This window comes from Ictalurus furcatus, chromosome 9 (assembly GCF_023375685.1).
Source record: "Ictalurus furcatus strain D&B chromosome 9, Billie_1.0, whole genome shotgun sequence".
Taxonomy (NCBI): domain Eukaryota; kingdom Metazoa; phylum Chordata; class Actinopteri; order Siluriformes; family Ictaluridae; genus Ictalurus; species Ictalurus furcatus.
The window spans coordinates 31,114,901-31,135,051 of record NC_071263.1 but is presented as its reverse complement, the minus strand read 5'-3'; the positions used below and the strand labels follow the sequence as shown (position 1 = coordinate 31,135,051).

Genomic DNA, 20,151 nt, shown 5'->3' with positions numbered 1-20,151 from the left:
GTGCGCGAGTGTTAGGCTGTGAACGAGTGAGTGTGTGCGCGAGTGTTAGGCTGTGAACGAGTGAGTGTGTGCGCGAGTGTTAGGCTGTGAACGAGTGAGTGTGTGCGAGTGTTAGGCTGTGAACGAGTGAGTGTGTGCGAGTGTTAGGCTGTGAATGAGTGAGTGTGTGCGCGAGTGTTAGGCTGTGAACGAGTGAGTGTGTGCGCGAGTGTTAGGCTGTGAACGAGTGAGTGTGTGCGAGTGTTAGGCTGTGAACGAGTGAGTGTGTGCGAGTGTTAGGCTGTGAACGAGTGAGTGTGTGCGAGTGTTAGGCTGTGAACGAGTGAGTGTGTGCGAGTGTTAGGCTGTGAACGAGTGAGTGTGTGCGAGTGTTAGGCTGTGAACGAGTGAGTGTGTGCGAGTGTTAGGCTGTGAACGAGTGAGTGTGTGCGAGTGTTAGGCTGTGAACGAGTGAGTGTGTGCGAGTGTTAGGCTGTGAACGAGTGAGTGTGTGTGCGAGTGTTAGGCTGTGAACGAGTGAGTGTGTGCGCGAGTGTTAGGCTGTGAACGAGTGAGTGTGTGCGAGTGTTAGGCTGTGAACGAGTGAGTGTGTGCGCGAGTGTTAGGCTGTGAACGAGTGAGTGTGTGCGCGAGTGTTAGGCTGTGAACGAGTGAGTGTGTGCGCGAGTGTTAGGCTGTGAACGAGTGAGTGTGTGCGCGAGTGTTAGGCTGTGAACGAGTGAGTGTGTGCGAGTGTTAGGCTGTGAACGAGTGAGTGTGTGCGCGAGTGTTAGGCTGTGAACGAGTGAGTGTGTGCGCGAGTGTTAGGCTGTGAACGAGTGAGTGTGTGCGCGAGTGTTAGGCTGTGAACGAGTGAGTGTGTGCGCGAGTGTTAGGCTGTGAACGAGTGAGTGTGTGCGAGTGTTAGGCTGTGAACGAGTGAGTGTGTGCGAGTGTTAGCCTGTGCTGCTGCTGCTGCTGCTGCATTATTAATTATACATGTTCCTTCAGCTCAGTTCTAATACTCTGTTCTGCTTTGGCTTTTATTTTGGGTCCAGTGCAGCGTATCTTATTCCACACACACACACACACACACACACACACACACACACACACACACACACACACACACACAGTTTTATGTGTCAGCAAATTTGAGTTTCCTTAAATGCAGTATTTCAGTATTTTCTAACCATTGTTTAGTGTTCGCTGCTTCTTCATTACGCATAGACACTAATACACACACACACACACACACACACACACACACACACACACACACACAGCCAGAGTGGTTTCTGTGCACACACACTGCTGTTTATGTAGCCAGTTAGGATGAGTTTTAATGTGAAAGTGTAATGAGTGACCACTTAAAGATTATAATAACATACACAATCCAGTGTGTACAAAATGTGTCCTTCATCTCTCTCTCTCTCTCTCTCTCTCTGCCTGTCTCTCTCTCTCTCTCTCTCTCTCTCTCTCTCTGCCTGTCTCTCTCTCTCTCTCTCTCTCTCTCTCTCTCTGCCTGTCTCTCTCTCTCTCTCTCTCTCTCTCTCTCTCTCTGCCTGTCTCTCTCTCTCTCTCTCTGCCTGTCTCTCTCTCTCTCTGTCTCTGCCTGTCTCTCTCTCTCTCTCTCTCTCTCTCTCTCTCTGCCTGTCTCTCTCTCTCTCTCTCTCTGCCTGTCTCTCTCTCTCTCTGTCTCTGCCTGTCTCTCTCTCTCTCTCTCTCTCTGCCTGTCTCTCTCTCTCTCTCTCTCTCTGCCTGTCTCTCTCTCTCTCTCTCTGCCTGTCTCTCTCTCTCTCTGTCTCTGCCTGTCTCTCTCTCTCTCTCTCTCTCTCTCTCTCTGCCTGTCTCTCTCTCTCTCTCTCTCTCTGCCTGTCTCTCTCTCTCTCTCTCTCTGCCTGTCTCTCTCTCTCTCTGTCTCTGCCTGTCTCTCTCTCTCTCTCTCTCTCTGCCTGTCTCTCTCTCTCTCTCTCTCTGCCTGTCTCTCTCTCTGTCTCTCTCTCTCTCTCTCTCTCTGCCTGTCTCTCTCTCTCTCTGCCTGTCTCTCTCTCTCTCTGCCTGTCTCTCTCTCTCTCTCTCTCTGCCTGTCTCTCTCTCTCTCTGCCTGTCTCTCTCTCTCTCTGCCTGTCTCTCTCTCTCTCTGCCTGTCTCTCTCTGTGTCTCTCTCTCAGTGGGCGACGGTGACGTTCCATCTGCCCCACCACGTGTTAAAGCTGGTGGCGAGTGCCATAGTGAACGAGCTGAAGAAGCTGAACCAGAACATCGCTGCTCTGTCTGTCGCCTCCTCCGTCATGGACAGACTCTCCTACCTCTTACCCAGCGCCAGGCCGGAGCTCGGGGTCGGCCCGGGACGCTCCGTGGACAGGTGAGTGATCACCTCCACCTCCCAGAAATCCCGTACAGACTGATAAATATACAGGAAAACTGCATCAGTAAATTCACCTACATGTATCTGTATGTTCATAAAGAGACCTGACACGGGTCCATGACTTCCTGATCAACGATTATATTAATTTTAGTTCAATAACAGCACGATAACATAGCAGAACGCGCCGTTACTATAGAAACGATAGCGCATCAGGACGAGTGTGTTAATATAAACCTGCGCGACTGTCAGAGCCGCTGTAGAGAACTAATCACCACCTTCTGACCAATCAGAGTGCAGGATTCAGCAGTGAAGTGGATTGTATGGAGAGATGAGATAATAAAGGACGTGTGATGAACGTAGAGTTTCACTTGTTTTAGATACAGAGAGCAGGACTTCTCACATGGACGTGTATTTTTCAGGTCTTTGATGTACAGCGAGGCCAACAGGAGAGAGACCTTCACGTCGTGGCCTCACGCCGGTTACAGGTGGGCTCAGCCCGACCCCATGGCCCAGGCCGGCTTCTACCACCAGGTACCTCCCTTTCATCTCATTGGTGTGTGAATATTTTCAGCGCTAGTGAGCTGCGTCCAGCTCCGTGTTCCTGTGCGACCGGTTCCGGAGATGTGACGCGAAGCACCGCGAGCTGCTTTTGGTTTTGGTTTAGATTTAGTCAGCGGGAATCCCCGGCACCGTGAGCCTCCTCCTCTCCCTCTTCACACCGCGCCACCCTGAATGCCAAAGAGGCCGAGTCGGGGCGGTTACCACGGAGACGACGGTACTCATTTAGCTCACGTGTCCCGTTGTCATGCCGACAGAGCCTGGCGAGGACGAGGAGAATGGCGTGCTCTGTTGAAAAGATATAAAGGCTGATTGCTCAGAACCGTCGTTGGTGTTTGATCTTGACTTCACGCTCGCTGCGTTTGACTCCGTAGATGTCTCGTGTATTGCACCTCACGTCAGGTGTCGCGTTTCCGAAAGTTTCTGAAAATTTCCTTCGTACTCGTGTGGCGCATAGTGATGACCGTGACGCGCGTTCCTCATGCGGCTCATTCGCATTTAGCGACGCCCACAAAACTCCCTAAAAGGTGACGTGTGCAGACGGGGAGCACGGAACGAGCGACCCGGGTAAAGGCAGAGCAGTTTGACTACGATTACAGTTTTTATTTATTAAACACGTCATACTTTTTATCCATTTATAGTTACATCTAACGTTTGTGAAACCATCGAGTTCCTGTTCTCAATAACATTATAGCAGCTTTGAATAGTCGTTCTCTCGACAGCCTCTCTTCCTTCCTTCCTTCCTTCCTTCCTTCCTTTTATCTAGCTCACATTAAAAAAAACACCTCAGAGCTTATGTTACTGAGAAATCTCCTCTGACACTGGAGACTCCTTCCATAAACATCTCACACACGTTTCTCCTTGCCTTTAGAACGCTTCACTGTATCAGTAATTACACTCGTGTCCCTGTGCACGAGCTGTTACTATAGCAACAATAATGTATTCGAAGGGGTGCGTTAATATAATCCGACCAATCAGGATCCAGAATTCAGCACTGCTGTGGAGTGAGAGACGTTAGTGAGGTGTCGTCTCTCGCTTTTGTCCAGAAACAGAATATTTAATGAAGCTTGTTTGTTTTTTTTTTTTTTCCTTTTCCCTCCTGGACAGCCTGCATCTACAGGAGACGACCGGGCCATGTGCTTCACCTGCAGCGTGTGTCTGGTCTGCTGGGAGCCTACCGATGAGCCGTGGTAGGGGTTCATACACACTCGCACGCTAACGTGCTAACAGTAATAACAACAACAAAAGGCCCTTTAGCACTCTAAACCCATATGTGTTCTCAGGTCCGAGCACGAGCGCCACTCGCCCAACTGCCCCTTCGTCAAGGGAGAACACACCCAGAACGTTCCTCTGTCCGTCACTCTGGCCACCAGCCCCGCCCAGTTCCCCAGCTCCGACTGCTCCGATAAGATCTCCTGCTACGGCTTCGGGAGCTGCCCGCACTTTCTCGCTACGGCCACCAAGAGAGGCAAGATCTGCGTCTGGGACGTGTCCAAGCTCATGAAGGTAGAGCGGAGACGTCTCTGAGATCTGAGACCGCTCCTCAAATCTCTCCATACACATCGCCCTCGTTATTACAGCAGCACATAAACAACACCTTTATATAGGAATATAATCTGTATTTTTATATGATCTTGCGCTCTCTTTCTCTCGCTCTTTCTCTCGCTCTCTCTCTCGCGCTCTCTCTCGCTCTCTATGTATGTATGTATGTATATGTATGTGTATGTATGTATGTATGTATGTATGTGTATATATATATATATATATATATATATATATATATATATATATATATATATATATATAATATAATCTTTCTGTCTGTGGTGTATTTCATAAATTTAGAATGTTTATTCTTTGTTTTGGTCTTGATATGTTTAAGGTTTGCCTTTAAACAGATTTTGAAAATAACATCGTTACTTTTAAGTACATCTCAAAAATACAGGTTTATGTATTAAAGGAAAAATATATACATTATATATATATATATATATATAATGTGTGTGTGTATATGTGTGTGTGTGTGTGTATATATATATATATATATATATATGTATATACACAGGTGTGTGTGTACTCTTGAATTTTAATAATTCTTTTTTTTATTATATGACTAGTTTGATTCATATGATTTTTTAAAAGCTTATTTAGGTATTATTCATAGAATAATATTTAGTAATTATTTTATCATTTGAGAATTTTATTTAAATAATTGTAATTCAGTTTAGCTAATTATTTTGACAATAACGATGACGGTTTTATTATTTTTATTATTATTATCAGAATTCTGTAAACGAGTCAGTTAATGAAGAATTAAAAAAATAGAAATAATATGAATGAAAACTAAAATGAAGAGCGTTCAGCTCTATATTAATGAGCTAACAGGCTTTCAGCGCTGTGAGAGGAAAGAAAGACGTGCACACGCCGAGCAGATATTAACCGTGTGCAGGTTTTATCAGGATCTGTGATGTCGCTGTACATGAACATCTGATTTAAATAAAGCCGAGTTATTTTCACACTGAAGAGGACGTGTGAACTTTCCACTCTGTAACTTCCTGAAAACAGATCAGCTGCTCAACTCGTCTCGTCTCGCATCAGAATTACCTGCTTTTTATTTGAGTCATTATTCAGTGGTCCTAGAGGCATGTGTAATGTGACCATTAGTTAATTCATAAAATAATTCCAGCCATATAGGTTTGATCATGAACTAGCCAATCATAGTGCAGGAGGGGCGGGGCTTGAGAAGAGAACACGTCACACTTAAAACCTTAAACTTTATAGTTTATTGTCACTCTCAGGATTTATCATCGTGTGTGTGTGTGTGTGTGTAGGTCCATTTAAAGTTCGAGGTGAACCCGTATGACCCGGCCATCCTCAGGCAGCTGATCCTGTCAGGAAGTGAACAGCAGAGCGTGTCTGGTTCTGATTCTCGCAGACCCACACTGGCCTGGCTAGAGGACGCGTCCAGCTGCTCGGACATCCCCAAACTGGAGGGGGACAGGTGACCCAATTCTACACACTCCTACACACTCCTACACACTTCTACACACTTCTCTACACAACCCTATACACTCCTGTACATGTCTACTCTCTTCTGCAATGCTCTACACACTTCCACACAAGATCCAGCTACATATACATGTTGGATCACAGAGAATTGAGGTAATATCATCGGAGTGGCGATTTGTCCTCCGTTTGAGGTAAAAGCATTCGACAGAGTTGCCAGATATTCTACACATCCATCCTAAAAACGCTGAGAATTTTCTTTTTTACAGTTCGATTTCTCTCTCAAGTCTCTCATGTGGCTCATGTTGTGAAATGAAATATTACACCCGTTCATCTAATAGACACTATGTTCTGTTTTCCTGAAATAGTGTAATAAAAAGAGCTTTTATTTTTATATATTTTCCATTTACTTTAATCTGCAACTGCATTACATTAAGAACTGAAAATAGCAAGTAGAAAAGTCTTGTGTGTGCATTGCGATTCCCCGACTCTGATTTTATATCCCATTAACCCTGTCTGTATTAAAGATAAAACATTTCTAATTCTATCTCAGATAAATCGATCCGGTTAATCTAATCCAGCTCTCGGGCGGGTTGGAAGAATTCAGTTCAGCCTCTTCAGGATAGGATACGACCCTTTTCTCTCAGCCGTGTTTTCCCGTTGTGTATAATTAACTAACGCCATATTTAAACTTTTTTTATTCTTTTGCACAGTGATGATCAGTTGGAGGACTCGGACAGTGAGGAGCAATCCAGATCCGAGTCTGTCACCGGTACAGAAAATTCATTCATTCTGCATATTAACGTGAATTATTTATGCAATGCACGGTTTTTTTATTATTATTATTATTATTATTATTATTGTTTGCTTTTTTAAATTTTTTAAAATTTACACTGTTATTATACTTGTTTATAATTAGTAAATAAAACATTTTAAGGACATTTGAATGTTTAACCTCCTACACAAGGGAATTCTTTTTTTTAAAAAAAAGAATATTAATCATTAATATAATTTATAATAAATATTAAGTAATATCAACAGCCTTAGTAGACTGTCTGAATTCAATAATAACGGTTATTAAAACTTATTTAATTTTTTATTACATTTTGCATTATTTTTAAATTTTTTTTATTCTGTTCCCACCATTGTTTTTGTTTATTATTAATGAAATATTTTTCCCCCTTTTTACATAATGCTTATTATCCTACTAACATGCTCATTTACATAAGCCACAGTTCTGTGGAGTTTAAGGGGATAAATAAATATTAAATTATTTATTTTTCCAAGGTTTTTTTCTGCAATGTATAATATGTACACAGTAGAAAGGAGAATTATTCCTGAGAGTGTGTGTGTGTGTGTGTGTGTGTGTTTTCAGGGCCGCTGGGTCCGAAGGAAAGCATGGAGGTGAGCGTGGGTGTGACGGCTCTGAGCGTTCTCCAGCAGCCTGAGAAGCTGCAGTGGGAGGTGGTAGCCAGTGTTCTGGAGGACACGGTTAAAGACCTTGAGGAACTGGGAGCGAACCCTCCTCATGCTCTCGGTCCCTCTAAAGTAGACAAACCCATCAAGGACAAACCCGTCGAGCAGCACAACATTCCCTTCCCATGCTTGCTGGCCGGAGGTTTAATGAGCTACCGTTCGGCCGCCAGTTCTCCGATCGTGGCCCCGTCCCAATCCCATCGCCCCATGGAAAACCCGCTAAGGACTCCTACTCCGGCCCCTGAGGGTCTTTCACCCGATCAAGGGCCGATGGAGATCGAAACTTGCACCTTCCCCTCTGATCTGGGTTCTCCGGGTACGCTGGTTCGCCGGACGCTCCCGGTTCTCCTGCTCTACAGCATCAAAGAAGCGGACGAGAAGTCTCCTGGGAAAGTTTTCTCCCAAATGAACAATCTGATTGGGAAAGGGCTTCACGAGGAAGGCTTCACCGTTCCTCAGATCATCGAGATGGAGTTCGATACGCATGAGCAGCTTCTGCTCCAGGACCCACCCGTCACATACATCCAGCAGTTCGCAGACGCGGCAGTCACGTTAGACGGAGAGAAGTGGAACTCGCCGAGACCGGGTACGTTAGTGCAATGCCTTCGCCTCCCTAAATCCCTAGAGGACGAGAACCTTTATGTGGACTCCATCACTCCCTGCAGTGACGGTGCTCACCTGCTCGTCGTCCTGCAGCCCTTCTCTATCGAATCGCTCAACGCTATTAACCAGGTGGAGGCGCTGAACACGCTAAACCGCCTGCATTCCGCTCTGTGTAGAAGTCGGAAAGGCCAGACGATGACTAACGGACATCAGGGACACGCCGGCACATCTCAGAGCCAAACGCCGCTCATCCTGCCTCCTTTAGAGCAGCTGGAGCAGCCGCACTCCTCCAGGCCACTAGGGGGCAGCGGAGGAGGTGGATATTTGGCGCTCTACAAGCTGAACTACTCCACGCGCATTGTCACGCTCGAGGAGGAACCCGTGAAGGTCCAGCAGATCCGAGATCCCAGAGACTCCATCACGTCGCTGCTCCTGCTCCCGCCGGACGTGCTGGACGCGAGGGAGGACGATGCAGAGGAGACGTCCGAGGAGTCCACTCCGATGGGGGTGAAAAACGGTGCCGGGACGGGAATTCCGGCTCCGGCGGGATCAGGGAAGGAAAAGAGGTCCGATGTGACCGGACTGGGCCACTTGGTGGTCACGACGCAAGCAGGATACGTGATGATCCTGGACCTGTCCACTCTGGAGGTGCTGGCCAAAGTGGAACCGTCTAAGAAAGAAGGGATGGAAGAGGTGGATCCCTTCGTCTCTGTCACTTACTGCTCCGGCACGGATCGCCTGTGTGCCTGCACTAGAGGTAAACGCTCTCAGAGGGGCAGTTAGGTTAATTCAATGGTAAAGTTATTATGAGAGAGTGTTACAGGAGTGTCCGCGTTACGGGCCCTTGTTCATCTCGACTGAAAACGTCTTTGTGGGGTTTTTTTTAGCTTCATCGAACAAGAATCTTATTCAGAACTCGTACGCGTTTGCATGAAAAATGTGGCATTAATTAAATTCCAGTTAGTTGCAGGAAAAAAACATTCGTACCCTACGAGATTTCATGAATTTCTGTTTAGCACGGGCCGCGTTCAGGAGGTGCTCTTCACCGTTTAGTTGTCGTTCTGTCATTTTCAGCTCTCTGTGAGCTTTGCCTTTTATGGAGTTTTTGATGCGTGGCTTAATGTAAATCGGCTCTTTAATGAAACTTGTATCTTGGGTAGTTTAACCTGTTAAATTAAGTGCAAAATTATGCTTTTACCTTAGGTACTCATGTGATATATCTTTGGAAAGCTAAGATTCTTGTGATTCGATTGATATAAACCATTTCAAGATACGATCACGACAGCGGCTTCGATCAGCGTCTCCGTCAGACCACCAACATACAAACACACACTTAGGAAATGGAGGCAACTCACCTACCAAGTCTCCTAGAAATCCACTGAGATATATATATTTTCAGACATAAATAAGCTTTAGTTTAAATTATGAATGAACCTTTTTTTAGTTTGCTGGATATGTGATATAGGTTTTAGTGTGACCTTTCATTAGTGCCCAAAATTTTGAGAAAAATCAAGAGTAGTAGCCTTTTTATCCTAGGTGTGTGTCCATGGTTACCCAAGGGTCCGTTGGAGTCTCCAAAAGGTGATTTTGGTAAAACACATGGACGTACCTTTTAGTGTTAAATATCTGTATGAGAAAAACCAAAACCCTTCTATTTCAGTGTGTTGAAACTTGTATTACTCAATAGCAGTAGCACTTACAGTCATTCTGAGGGAAAACTTCAGAGTGCCACCTTTCAAAAGAGACCAGAACCATGCATGTACTCCAAATGGTTCAAGAACTGCTTTAATTTAACTCTGGGTACGCCAATGGGTCAAAGATTCCTTCTCCATATATTGTTATATACACTGCTATTTGTTTTGGAAATTATTTTTTTTTCCTCATTATTTGTTGAGATTTTTATATGTAAAAATAAAAATGATGTATTTAATGTGTGTGTCTGTATGTATTTATGTGTGTTTTTATATATATATATATATATATATATGTGTGTGTGTGTGTGTGTGTGTGTGTGTGTGTGTATATATATACACACACACAGTATCTCACAAAAGTGAGTGCACCCCTCACGTTTGTGTAAATATTTGATGATATCTTTTCATGTGGCAACACTGAAGAAATGACACTGTGCTACAATGTAAAGTAGTGAGTGTACAGCTTGTGTAACAGTGTCAATTTGCTGTCCCCTCAAAATAACTCAACACACAGACATTAATGTCTAAACCGCTGCCAACAAAAGTGAGTACACGCCTAAGAGAAAATGTACAAATTGACACTGTTACACAAGCTGTACACTCACTACTTTACATTGTAGCAGAGTGTCATTTCTTCAGTGTTGTCACATGAAAAGATATCATCAAATATTTACAAACGTGAGGGGTGTACTCACTTTTGTGAGATACTGTATTTGTATGGGAGAGAGAGAGAGAGAGAGCGCCAATCACGTTCAAATATGCAAATGCAGGCCGTACAGATCAGGGTTTATCCAGGAAGGTGGAGTGGTGTAGGACTGGGGGAATTTCCAGTGTTAATGTAATTAAAATAGTTATTTTGAAGAGGAAAAGAAACTAAAATGATTTTATTAACCATGTGTAGGTAGTCCTCTCTCTCTCTCTCTCTCTCTCTCTCTCTCTCTCTCTCTCTCTCGCTCTGTCTCTCTCTGTCTCTCTTTGTATGTTTATTTCCTGCATTTGTGCAGCTTTTAAATATGCAGAGAGGTATCTCACAAATGAGTGTGTGTGTGTGTGTGAGGGTGTGTCCACAAAGGGAAATTTCATCCAACCACCATGATGTATCACCTCGATGTTCTAACTGAACACTTTCTGATGAAATCACAGTCAGTATTTCACATGCTGTGAAGGAGTGTTTTCTGTGTGTTCAGCACAGTGAATAAAGAACTTTTCTCCTCTGTAAGGTGGAGAGCTTCATTTCCTTCAAATTGGAGGTGTGTGTGACGATATTGATGATGCCGACATTTTTGTCGATGGCCCCGTTTCTAAAGGGGTCGAGCAGCTACTGGAGGGAGCCAAACCCTCGTCTAATCCATCGAGCCCCGGCATCACAGGTACGACACGTTACACGTGCATCGTCTCCTGGGAGCGCTAAATAGCCATCAGGATACAGCAGACTCATTCTGTGTGTGTGTGTGTGTGTGTGTGTGTGTGTGTAGGAGTTGACCTCCTGGTGGAGCAGCCCCTGAGCGTGGAGACACTGTCCTCGCTGGTGGAGCTGACGCGCTTCGAGACGTTAACGCCACGCTTCTCAGCCACGGTGCCGCCCTGCTGGGTGGAGGTGCAGCAGGAGCAGCAGCAGAGGCGCCACCCTCAACACCTCCACCAACAACACCATGGAGACGCCGCACAGCACACGCGCACCTGGAAACTACAGAGCGACAGGTACACACACACACACACACACACACACACACAGGTTTATTAATGATTAGCGTTATTAGCCTGAGCAAATCCTCTCATTAACCCTGACTGTCTCGCTCTGATTTCAGCACCAGCTGGGACGAGCACGTGTTCGAGCTGGTCCTGCCCAAAGCCTGCATGGTGGGACACGTGGACTTCAAATTTGTGCTTAACACCAGTATCACCAACATTCCTCAGATCCAGGTCACGCTGCTGAAGAATAAAGCGCCCGGACTTGGAAAGGGCAGCGGTGAGGATGAGACACACGACTCTATGGCTATGATGTAGCCCAGGATCTAATCCTCATATTATCCTGAGATTATCCTTAAATTAATCACAGATTGTTCTGAGATTATCCTTAAATTAGCTGCAGATTATCCTTAAATTAACTGCAGATTATCCCTAAATTAGCTGCAGATTAACCCCACATTATCCTTAAATTAACTGCAGATTATCCTTAAATTAGCTGCAGATTAACCCCAGATTATCCTTAAATTAACCGCAGATTATCCTTAAATCAAACGCTGATTATCCTTAAATTAACCCCAGATTATCCTGAGATTATCCCTAAATTAGCTGCAGATTAACCCTAGATTATCCTTAAATTAACTGCAGATTATCCTTAAATTAGCTGCAGATTATCCTTAAATTAACTGCAGATTATCCTGAGATTATCCCTAAATTAGCTGCAGATTAACCCCAGATTATCCTTAGATTAGCTGCAGATTATCCTTAAATTAACCGCAGATTATCTTGAGATTGTCCTCACTTTATCCTCAGATTATTATAAATTAGAATTGAATATTTTCCAGTTTCTTGATGTTGCTCTGGTCCCTGCAGCATTAGATAGAATAAATAAAACACTGAATTTTGAACTTGCATATTTAAAACAAAGAAATCAAACTTTTTGTATGTTGGGGTGAAATAAAAACAAACAGATTTTCAGATATTTATCTGTTTTACTACCAATCATTATTATTATTATTATTATTATTATTATTATTATTATCATGTATGCTCCTCCCTCAGAGTCAGCAGTAGATCGTCAGATCGTCTTCCCCCTGTCTCACTCGCTGCAGACGAACGGTGAGAGGAACGGTCAGCCTCTACTGCACGACTTCACCGACGACATCCCGATCATGGACATCGAGGAGACCGGGGGTACAGGACACACACACACACACACACACACATTCAGCTCCCCGTGTAGCTAAAGAAACAGTTTGGTCTTGTGTTCACCTGGACGTTTGGTGTCTGAAGTATTTTTACACCTGAGCTACAAGTAATGGCAAATTAAACAGAAGTATTTATAAATTCTTTTCAGGTAATGGTCACACTTTATCCATGATGCTTAAACCTCATTTAATTTATTTATATACATGAAAGTTTATGAACCCTCTTCTCACAAGTCCTAAAACTAGATAAAGAGATCCCAATTAAACAAATGAGACAAAAATACATTACACATTATAATGTGAGAGAGGCCTTTAGTTGGTTAGAAGTTCCCCGGGTTCCTCTGTGACCTCGTGGACTATTACACGTCTCTCTCTTGGACTGATCTTTGTTGGTCTCCACTCCTGGGGAGGGGAACGATGGTGTTGAATTTCCTCCATTTGTACACAATGTGTCTGACTGTGGATGGGTGGAGTCCACACTCTTCAGAGATGTTTTGTGATCTTTTCCAGCCTGATGAGCTTCAACAACTCTCTTTCTGAAGTCCTCAGAAATCTCCTTTGTTCGTGCCATGATACACCTCCACAAACACATGTTGTGAAGATCAGACTCTGATAGATCCCTGTTCTTTAAATAAACCAGGACGTCACTCACTCACACCTCATCATCATCCCACTGACTGAAAACACCTGACTCTAATCTCACCTTCACATTAACTGATAATCCTAGAGGTGCACATACTTTTACCCCTCACAGATATCTAATACTGGATCATTTCCCTCAATAAATAAATGACCAAGTATGAGATTTCTATCTCGTGTGTTTAATTGGGTTCTCTTTATCTTCTTTTAGGACTCGTGTGAAATTCTGATGTTTTCGGTCATGTCTAACTGAAAACATATTTCCTCCTCGTGCGTTGTAGGATCCAGACTGTGTCCGTTCCTGGAGGACCATAAAGAGGACATCCTGTGTGGTCCCGTGTGGTTGGCCAGCGGTCTCGACCTTTCGGGTCACGCCGGGATGCTGAGCCTCACCAGCCCCAAACTCGTTAAAGGTACGGTCCACTTTAAACAACTGAAACGTCTCGTTTTGTCTCACTGTGTCTCGTGCTGTGTCTCCTTCACCTTCATCGTGTCTCACTGTGTGTACAGGCATGGCAGGAGGAAAGTACCGATCGTTCCTGGTCCATATAAAGGCGGTGTGTGAGAAGGGACCTGAGGAGAGTCCACGCCGAATCGTGCGCATGACTCCCACCAAACCACAGTGCAGCAACAAAACACACTCGCTTTCCTCCCTACTGCAGAAAGCACAGGCATCCAAGGTGTATACACACACACACACACACACACACACACAGAGAGAGAATACATACATTATATAGTGTTCAGTACACCAGGCTTTTATATATATAATATATTTTATTTAAATACGCTGTATTTCTGTTTGTAACGTAAACGTGTTTTCAGGAAAAGGCCTCCACGTCCAAATCTGATCCTCAGGTGGCCTCGAAAAAACTGGATAACCTGCGGGGCTGTGACCTGCTGCTGGAGGTCTCCATCACCATCAGGAGGTTTAAGAAGACGTCCGTACCCAAAGAGAGGTCGGTTAGCTGTAGCTCAGTTTAAAAAACAAAACAAAATGGCCGCTTCTCTAAGACGCTGGTAGGCGTGGCCTGTTCCAAAACCTTCATAACACATTCCTCTGCCTCGCTTCCATGGTGAGTGCTTACTCAGGAAATGTGTGTGTGTGTTGTGTGTGTGTGTGTGTGTGTATAGAGTGCAGCGGTGTGCGATGCTGCAGTTCCCCGAGCTGCAGGAGAGGCTGCTGTCCGCGCTGTGCGAGCGCAGCGAGGAGAACTCGCCCTCGGAACACGGCCAGAGCCTCATCCTCGACGTCCTCTGCTGGCTAGCCGGGGTTTACGCTAACGGCCCCTGCAGGTACTTTCACGTTTTACACGTTAACCTCGTCCTGAGATATCACCGTTTCACATGTCGGACACGGAACAACGCGCACAGCGCTGATAAAAATTTAACGAAGATATTTTTCTACACGCGTCTTGTGTGTGTGTGTGAATGTTTGCGTGTGACGAACCGAACTAAAAAAAATTTCCACGGAGTGCGTTCCTGACTCGGCTCGTTTGCATGTAGCGACGCCCACAAAACTCCATAAAAGGTAAAGTGCACAGGCAGCTTCAGCATGAAACGAGTGATCAGGGTGAAGACTGAAAAAAACAGAAGTGGAGCTTATTTTTACTCACTGCCATGCTAATAAAAATATTTTATATTATTATTATTATTATTATTGTTAAATCCTCCGTCAGCTGTGCTTCTTACTGATGAATGCGGGCACACTGTTTCTCGTGTGGGGGCGTGTGTGTGTGTGTGTGGGGGCGGGGGGGGGGGGTGTTTGTTTTTTCTCTGTAACATATTTTTGTATTTTTATTTTTTTAACGTATTTTTTTGTCCTTGCAGCCTTAAAGACGGGAAGGAGGGGCTTCAGACCAAAACCAGGAAGCGTCTGGGCGATATCGTCCGTGTGTGTTTTTTCCAAGCGGGTCGCAGCATCGCTCACAAATGCGCCCGCTTTCTTGCACTGTGTATAAGGTCAGTTCTCTCATACTGCACCTTTATTTCTACACCCATCATCATCATTATATGTTTGTGTGTGTGTGTGTGTGTGTGTGTGTGTGTGTGTGATTTCTGGCCCTGAAATCAGCACTCATTATTATAAAGCTTTACAAAAATAAGACCTAATGTATTTTTAATGCCAGTTTATACTCCTTTATATTCCTGACTGGAAGAATATTACAGCGGGATTTCTCAAAATGTTGGATTTCTATTGGATTTCTATTGGGTTTTATTCCTCAGACTGATATAGAAAGCATTTTCTGGATTTAAACACTGAACAGAATTGTTTCAGGGAATAATTACAGTTTTAGCTTCATCCAGACTCCAGATTTGGGGTTAAAACACATGAATAAATGTCACTTTATGAACGAGCATGAAGGAAATGGCTTTATTTGTACGATCAGACGTGATAAATTGTGATATTTTTCAAATATTAAAAATCTTTAAAAATTATTATTCACCTGAATAAACAGTAGCATAACATTTTATCTGTAAAATAAAATAAAGCTAGCATTCAGCTCAACACTCAAATTAGCTAGCAAGAAGTATTGTGATATCTTCATCATTATTATTATTATTATTATTATTATTATTAGAAATAGTTGCAAACTGACTGGAAGCACCTTAATGGTTAAGTGTAAATGTTGCTAATTTGTAGTAATGATTTTTTGGTGATTATTTTTCCCCGGGTTTGCTCAGTCCTTCAACTCAACACTTTATTCTTTTACTCTTTTATTCATCGTAATGTAAATAAACACTGCTCAGGTTTCTGTTTAAGCTCAGTGCTCCGGTGACTCTGTGAATGTGTTGTAACGTGTGTGTGTGTGTGTGTGTGTGTGTGTGTGTGTGTGTGTGTGTGTGCAGTAATGGTAAAGGCGAGGTGAATCAGCAGGGTTTCGGTCAGGCGCTGTTAAAGGCCCTGCTGGATAACATGCCGTATTTACCTGCAGCAGCTACGGGAGGTAACCACTTTTATTTCCTTTTTATTGTTGAGATAGTTTCTGATTAGTGTCGAGTGTGTGGTACTGTTTCTATCGGCTTAAACTCTCATCTCATTCTCACAGTCTGTACAAATACAATTACACACCATTATAACAACATACTGGATACAGACACTGGAGACTCCTTCCATAAATGTGAAATAAATGTCTCTTTATAGAAGACTGTGTGTAAGAGTGTGTGTGTGTGTGTGTAGGTTCTGTGTACTGGTACTTCGTGCTGTTGAACTATGTGAAAGATGAAGACCTGGCGAGCTGCAGTACGGCCTGCGCGTCTCTCCTGACGGCGGCGTCGCGGCAGCTTCAGGAGCGTCTCACTCCACTAGAGGCTCTGCTACAGACCAGGTCAGAGAACTCTCGCCACATCCTCTCACACTCGCACCGCGCTCACGCCAGCAGGTGATGAGTCACACGTGTCGCTTTATAGTGTGTGTGTGTGTGTGTCGTGGGTGTGTAGCGACTGCTGTTTGTGGGCGTGTCAGCAGAAAACGAACGTGTGTTTGTGTGTACAGGTACGGCCTGTACGGCTCCCCGTTCGACCCGGTTCTCTTCGATCTGGAGGTGAGCGGATCTTCCTGTAAGAACTCGTACAGCAGCAGCATCGGAGTTCAGTCAGATGAGATCGACCTGTCGGACATTCTCTCAGGTACACACACACACACACACACATCTCGCTAGACCTGGTGAATGGAAGGGTTCCTGTAATATACGTGTGTGTGTGTAGGGAACGGTAAAGTGAGTGGTTGCGGTGCTGAAGGAAGCTTCACGTCTCTCACCGGCCTGCTGGAGGTAGAACCTTTGCACTTTACCTGCGTGTCCACCAGCGACGGAACCCGAGTGGAGAGGGACGATGCAAGTATGTTCACCGGTACAGAACTCTCTCTTTATTCCTCACACATCTGCGCTTCCTTACTCCGGGTTGTGTTTTATATCGCACTGTTTACACTCTTACAGTACTCGTTTGTCTTGTTTTGAAAGTAGAACCCTTTTAGGAGACCAACACTAATTAATTATCCCGTTCAGTAATCTAGAACCCAGTAATGTAGAACTGTTTCACTCACACAATACACACCCAGTTCTCACTCGGAAATACACCAGAAAAGTGTCTCCCTCAAATAAAAACGCACAGTGAGCCAATCAGCACATGAATCTGGATTGATTGACCGCTGTGGAAGCCCCACCCACTTCCTCCATCTCTCATTCGTACTGTTTCAGATGGTGTAAATAATAATAGATAATAATAATAAAGCCTGTGAATAATTAATACTTTATATACAGAGCTGGTTCAGAATCTCCTACGCTTTATAGACGTGTAATGACATAGAGAAGTGTGTCCTGGGAATTTGACCTTTGACCTGTTGCAGTGAGCACATTTGGGGTGACCCCCAGCGTGGCGGGGTTATCGGGGAGCACGGTGGGAGAAGCGTCTACAGCTCTGAGCTCGGCTGCGCAGGTGGCTCTGCAGTCGCTCTCCCACGCCATGGTGTCTGCAGAACAACAGCTGCAGGTCCTGCAGGAGAAACAACAACAACTGCTCAAACTGCAGCAACAGGTGTCTTTCTCTCACACACACACACACTCACTCACACACAACACACTAAATGGGTTTCGGACTCTAAAGGTGTGCTGATTAATGTGTATTTATGGTGCGTGTGTGTGTGTGTGTTTGGCGGAACAGAAGGCCAAGCTGGAGGCGAAGCTCCACCAGACATCATCAGTGGCGGTGCAGCCTCACAGCTCTGTGGTGTCCAACTCCTCCGGAGCTCCCGGCTTCTTCATCCATCCCAGCGACGTGATCCCGCCCACGCCCAAAACCACACCCCTCTTCATGACTCCACCCCTGACTCCGCCCAACGAGGCAGTGAGTGCAGCCATCGGGGCGGAACTTGCACAGCTGTTCCCCAACAACATCATTGACCCGACTCCGCCCACTACACACACGCACAGCAAGAACGCACACAAGACCAAACCGGTTAGTACACACACACACAGAGTAGTGATGTGTTGTGTTGTGTAGTGATGTGTGTTACAGTGTGTAATAACAGCTGTTGTGTGTTGTGTTAGAACCCGATGGGCAGCGGTCTGGCGTTGGCCATTTCTCAGGCCTCACACTTCCTCCAGCCTCCACCTCACCAGTCCATCATCATCGAGCGCATGCACTCGGGTCAGTACTTTATACCCTCACTCGCTCACTGAGCCTGAGTCACACCGGCCTGGGGGAGAGCTTATAACTCAGACTCTCTCTCTGCATCAGACTCGGACCACAACTCCGATTCAAACTTGGATTCACTCACACAATTGCATTCAAGCTCTGATTTTCTATTAGAAGCGGAATATAACTGCGTGTGTGTGCGTGTGTGCAGGAGCGCGGCGGTTCGTGACGCTGGATTTCGGACGTCCCGTGTTGCTGACCGACGCTCTGATCCCCACGTGCGCTGACTTGGCGTCTCTGTCCATCGACATCTGGACTCTGGGTGAGGAGGTGGACGGACGCAGGCTGGTGGTGGCGACGGACATCAGCACACACTCACTCATCCTCCACGACCTGCTGCCTCCACCTGTCTGCAGGTTCATGAAGGTAAAATCACACACACACACACACACACACACCCCAACAGAGGACTGGGCGTGGCACAGAAACAAGACTATCGTCCAAATCTAACTTCTTTCTTCCGCCGTTTTTTCCTTTCCAGATCACAGTGATTGGACGCTACGGGAGCACCAACGCACGTGCCAAGATCCCGCTAGGATTCTACTATGGCCACACCTACATCCTGCCATGGGAGAGCGAGCTGAAGCTGATGAACGACCCGCTGAGGTCCGAGAGCGACACGTTCAGCCAGCCAGAGCTCGAACAGCACCTCGCCATGATGGTGGCCCTGCAGGAGGACATCCAGTGCAGGTCAGGACCGGAGCACACCGGGCGGAGTTATTGTAGAATCACGGTTAGAATCGGAGTCGGAATCCGAATCAAAGTGAGAATTGAATCACGTGTTGAATCGGAGTCGGAATCCGAATCAAAGTGAGATTGAATCACGTAGAATCGGAATCCGAATCAAAGTGAGAATTGAATCACTGTTAGAATCGGAGTCAGAATCCGAATCAAAGTAAGAATTGAATCACGTGTAGAATCGGAATCTGAATCAAAGTGAGAATTGAATCCTGGTTAGACTCTGAGTCGGAATCTGAATCTCGTGTTGAAAAGGAGTTGGAATTGTGATAAGAATTTAGTATTTGAGTAGGAATCAGACTTATCAGAATTTGAATAGAAAAAACAAAAGTACAATAAAAAAAAAACAATCAGAATAAAACTGCATCAGAATGGATTTAGTCATTCGAATCAGGAATCAAATTTGGAATCTGAATAAGAGTTCAGTCCGAGTCTGAATCAGATATGAGCAGTTGTGTATAAACGCGTAACACACCCTGACCGTTAACCCTGTGATGAATTTTCAGATATAACCTGGCGTGTCACCGTTTAGAAACCCTGCTCCAGAACGTGGACGTTCCTCCCCTGAACAGCGCCAACAACGCTCAGTACTTCCTGCGTAAACCCGATAAAGCTCTGGAAGAGGACTCGCGCGTTTTCTCTGCTTACCACGACTGCGCACAGCTGCAGCTCCAACTCAACCTGGCCGCGCAGGCTGTGCAGAGGCTGCGCGTGTCTCTGGGCTCCCCGCGCTTGCCCCGCCCACTTCGCTCTCCTGCAGCCAATCAGCCGCTCACACAGCTGGTGCAGCACGCCTCCACCGAACAGCTGCGCACCACCATCCGTTACCTGCTGGACACGCTACTCAGCCTGCTGCACTCCAACAACGGTGAGACGCCTGTCTGACATCACGTCTGTCTGTTTCATGGTTCTTTCCTTTTTAAAAAATTTTTTATCTGAAGCCACACCTCCTTCGCTAGACTTGGCATGCATATTAGGCCACACCTCCTTTACAGGA

General features: G+C 45.3%; 1 protein-coding gene across 1 annotated transcript in view; it reads left to right on the top strand.

Moving 5' to 3' along the window:
* birc6 (baculoviral IAP repeat containing 6) overlaps positions 1 to 20,151 on the top strand; it is a gene marked incomplete at its 3' end in the record, with an annotated part of 41,022 nt that overhangs the window by 13,379 nt on the left and 7,492 nt on the right. The window contains exons 4-29 of the mRNA XM_053633660.1: positions 2,154 to 2,347; positions 2,770 to 2,881; positions 4,016 to 4,098; positions 4,192 to 4,414; positions 5,740 to 5,909; positions 6,628 to 6,686; positions 7,290 to 8,750; positions 10,908 to 11,057; positions 11,163 to 11,388; positions 11,496 to 11,656; positions 12,436 to 12,567; positions 13,502 to 13,633; positions 13,731 to 13,900; positions 14,046 to 14,179; positions 14,355 to 14,516; positions 15,051 to 15,182; positions 16,071 to 16,168; positions 16,402 to 16,549; positions 16,717 to 16,850; positions 16,929 to 17,072; positions 17,569 to 17,756; positions 17,883 to 18,176; positions 18,269 to 18,368; positions 18,568 to 18,782; positions 18,898 to 19,106; positions 19,661 to 20,022. Coding sequence (XP_053489635.1) covers positions 2,154 to 2,347; positions 2,770 to 2,881; positions 4,016 to 4,098; positions 4,192 to 4,414; positions 5,740 to 5,909; positions 6,628 to 6,686; positions 7,290 to 8,750; positions 10,908 to 11,057; positions 11,163 to 11,388; positions 11,496 to 11,656; positions 12,436 to 12,567; positions 13,502 to 13,633; positions 13,731 to 13,900; positions 14,046 to 14,179; positions 14,355 to 14,516; positions 15,051 to 15,182; positions 16,071 to 16,168; positions 16,402 to 16,549; positions 16,717 to 16,850; positions 16,929 to 17,072; positions 17,569 to 17,756; positions 17,883 to 18,176; positions 18,269 to 18,368; positions 18,568 to 18,782; positions 18,898 to 19,106; positions 19,661 to 20,022 — 5,593 coding nt within the window. The remainder of the gene's footprint in view (positions 1 to 2,153; positions 2,348 to 2,769; positions 2,882 to 4,015; positions 4,099 to 4,191; positions 4,415 to 5,739; positions 5,910 to 6,627; positions 6,687 to 7,289; positions 8,751 to 10,907; positions 11,058 to 11,162; positions 11,389 to 11,495; positions 11,657 to 12,435; positions 12,568 to 13,501; positions 13,634 to 13,730; positions 13,901 to 14,045; positions 14,180 to 14,354; positions 14,517 to 15,050; positions 15,183 to 16,070; positions 16,169 to 16,401; positions 16,550 to 16,716; positions 16,851 to 16,928; positions 17,073 to 17,568; positions 17,757 to 17,882; positions 18,177 to 18,268; positions 18,369 to 18,567; positions 18,783 to 18,897; positions 19,107 to 19,660; positions 20,023 to 20,151) is intronic.